At 35.0% G+C, this 3456-nt stretch overlaps 1 protein-coding gene across 6 annotated transcripts in view; it reads left to right on the plus strand.

Annotated features, from left to right (window-relative positions):
* Positions 1-3212, plus strand: part of STS (steroid sulfatase) — a 77419-nt gene extending 74207 nt beyond the window's left edge. For all 6 annotated transcript variants that reach the window (XM_027898555.1, XM_027898557.1, XM_027898556.1 and 3 more), the window contains 2 exons: positions 356-515; positions 3083-3212. In XM_027898555.1, the coding sequence (XP_027754356.1) occupies positions 356-515; positions 3083-3212 (290 nt within the window). The remainder of the gene's footprint in view (positions 1-355; positions 516-3082) is intronic.
* Positions 3213-3456: the final 244 nt, after the last annotated feature.

Here is a 3456-nt window from a genome sequence, read left to right on the forward strand (position 1 = left end):
TTTTTTTTTAACTTTAAAAAGGCAGGTACATGAAAAAAAAAGGCTATGTGGCACACTATCTAGACCAAATTCTATATGAAGATTCCTGTAAAGTGCCTTTTAATCCCCTGCAAATATTTAATTTTTTTGGTAAACTAAATACATTTTATCAGCTCTATCTAATACATATTAGTAAATTTACTGTGATAAAGTATTACTGTAGGTGGAAAATTTAGCAAAGTAAAAATAAGATAAATACATTTAATAGAAAGATTCTAGCTAATCAGAATGTTTAATACTTGGAACTTGAATCTTGTAGAGGGGTGCATTATCTAAGAAGAAATTGATTTCTCAGCAAACAAAACTAATTTTTCAGGTGGAAAATCAACAAACTGGGAAGGAGGTATTCGTGTGCCAGGCCTTCTCCGTTGGCCTGGAGTGATACAGGCTGGTGCCTATATTGATGAGCCAACAAGTAATATGGATATATTTCCTACCATAGTCAAACTTGCGGAGGCACAGTTACCCTCTGACAGGTATGCTCTGTAGTCATCTCTGTTTTAGAGAAAGTGTCATGACTGTTTTTTGCATTCTGGTGATGTCTATTAAGATAGAAGTGAGAATGTAAGTAAGAAACTAGGTTTTATCCTTACAATAGTATGTTGTCTGTTTTCATATTGACATACTGATATATTTTACAGAACCGTTGTATGTAAATACAGCTTAACTTGCAGAACAAGCACCAAGCACCAAAAAGATAAGAGAAACTATCAGAGCAGCATACTGTCAAATCAAACCTGGAATTATTTACTAAAAGCAAAAATGAATGTATCAAAAAGGTTCTATTCTACATGAGTGAATGTGGTAGAAAAAGGAACTGCAAGTGTAAATTACTTAAAAATTCATGGCCAGTTAGGCTTTTCTCACAGGTGTTTGTTGGGTTGGTTTTGGTTTTTGTGGGATTTGTTTTTTTTTCCCTTTGTCAAGTTAGTGAAAATAATCCCTTACATAGCTTTGCAGCCTGATAAGAAAACTCGCTGGACTTCTGAAATTCATAAGATACCTTACTGACATTGCTACATCCCCAGGCTTTGTCTTGTTTGGGAGAAACCCAGTCTCAGCAGCAAGGTGCCTCCACTTAAGTGCTGTTGCCCTCCAAATCCAGTATGCAGAGAAACCTGCTGATAAACATATCCTTTGACATCTTCAACACACAAACAGCTTTTGAGCACAAAGCATTGAGAATGCTCATGGGAAAGCCCAGTGGTGAGCAGAGTCACTCTACTAATGATGATTCATTGAGTGCTTGAAGGAAATGGCAGGGCAGGACAAGTGTAAGACATGAAAAATTAGTCAGATTGATCCTGAGAAATGCCCTACAAGCAGTAACTGTCAAACCTCAGTAGTTAGAATGTTTTTAATGTGGCAGATATTATGCAGTTTGTTTTCATATTGCTTGAGTGGAGACTAAGTACTGATGTTTTCTCTGATCTCCTTGATAGAAATCCCAATATACTTGTGTAACTTCCACTTGTAGGTTGCTCCACTCTGATTCTTCAGTATAGACTAGATGCTTTAAGTACTACTTCATGTTAGGTCATGGACTATCTTGAAGCATTTTCCATCCAGCAGCTAAATTGTTATTACTCCACTGAATTCTTCCTCAGAAGTAAGAAAAATTTATACAATTAGGATTCAGTCACTGTGAGGGAGCAGTTAAAAAGAAAAGGAGGAGGTGCTCCTAGTTAAAGAGAAATTAGTCATCAGAAAGAATCATATATTCCTCTGAAACCAGCAGCTCTAGGAATGCAAAAGTACTGGCGACATATTAGTGGAGATGCCCTTTTCCCTATCAACAGGCTCTAAAATAGAAAGCGTACAATATGAATGCATCTCTCCTCTCAGCTTGTTAATGAGCAAGCCTACAGAGGCAAGACAAGATCCTGTCACTCAGGCAAGAAAATATCACAAATTAAAAGTGGGAAAGACTCTGATTCAACAGACCCCCACAGACAGGGATGTATCCAGAAGGCCGAGTTATCAGATAACATAGCTTTAGGAATTCCAGGGTGTTTTCTTGGCTATCATTTGAGAAAAGTGCTACTCATAATGGCTCTATTGCATACAATTGCTGCCATGAATTTAATCATCATATGTAGCTTATGACTTAAAAAAGTGAAGTTAGTACCTGTCTTGTAGTAGTTACACGAACATGAAAAAGGTTTTACATGGTAATGAAAATTACCGTAGGCATTTTTAAAATTTTTATAAGTTTCAAAAAAGTTTTTATGAGATGTCGCTCAAAATGTTTAAGAAAGAATTACTTGCTGATCTGTATATCAGCAAAAAGTAATTTCCTATTAAACTTATTGTAAAATTTGTAATTCATATCAGGTCAAAAAGGCAGATTGTGATTTCTCCTCTTCCAGCTGATTCCAGCAATTCAAAGGCTTAATTTATGGAAACATTTAAAAGCCTTGCTTATTTTATAACTCAATTTTTATGTAAATTGACTGACTCCTTCAGCGCATGATCAGAATTGTTCAGAAACATTGAAAGACTTTATATACATATATATATACGCGCATGTGTCTGTCTATCTGTCTGTAGTTGATAAATACATATTTAAACATAGTTGATTTTCAAATTTGAAATGACCGCTTTTGTCTTAAATTCAGGCATACTTAATATGCTGGACAGAGTTCTTACCATTATTTCAGGGGATGCTAACAGAGCACAGCATATATTTCTGTAATTTAGTTTTAGGATTACTTTGGCCAGACTACTTCCAAACACTTGAGCAGGTTTACGTGAAAGACTGTGTTGTAGCAATTTATTCACATTTTTCTGATCACTTTCTCATTAAAAAAAAAAAAAATTGAGAAAACAACCATTCATAATGACAAAATGTAAAATTAATGTTTACTTAAATAATATAAAAATCAAAGGGAAGAGCACTTGAACATGTTTCTCTGAATTGATCAGCTGGAGGTAGCCATTCGGATTTGGGGGTTTTTAGTAGCAGATGTGCAGAGTTATAATACCTTCTCAGTAAAGTGAGGTTTGAGTTATTCTTCTGATTTTGAAATGCTTTCTTCTTCAGAATTATTGATGGACATGATCTGCTGCCCTTACTTCAAGGAAAAGTTACTCGATCTAAGCATGAATTTCTCTTCCATTACTGTAATGCATATTTAAATGCAGTGCGCTGGCATCCAGGAAACAGTAAGTAAACTTGCCTGTTCACATTTTAAATATTTAATATAATTTTTATTACCCCTTGAGAAGAATCAAGAGGAAGCCTTGGGCTATAGTAACAAAAAATTGTTTAAAATATCTAGCCTTTTTCCTTCTCTTTCACTTTTCTCTTTGCTAGAATGTGCCTATTCACCATTTCACTGTTTAGTATTAGTTTGTTGCTATGCATTAATGTTACATATCAATGAAACACTGAGATCTGTGGTATCTGGAAACTTC

Source organism: Empidonax traillii, unplaced genomic scaffold (genome assembly GCF_003031625.1).
Source record: "Empidonax traillii isolate 1590-97213 ecotype Southwest subspecies unplaced genomic scaffold, ASM303162v1 scaffold604:size387904, whole genome shotgun sequence".
Classification (NCBI taxonomy): domain Eukaryota; kingdom Metazoa; phylum Chordata; class Aves; order Passeriformes; family Tyrannidae; genus Empidonax; species Empidonax traillii.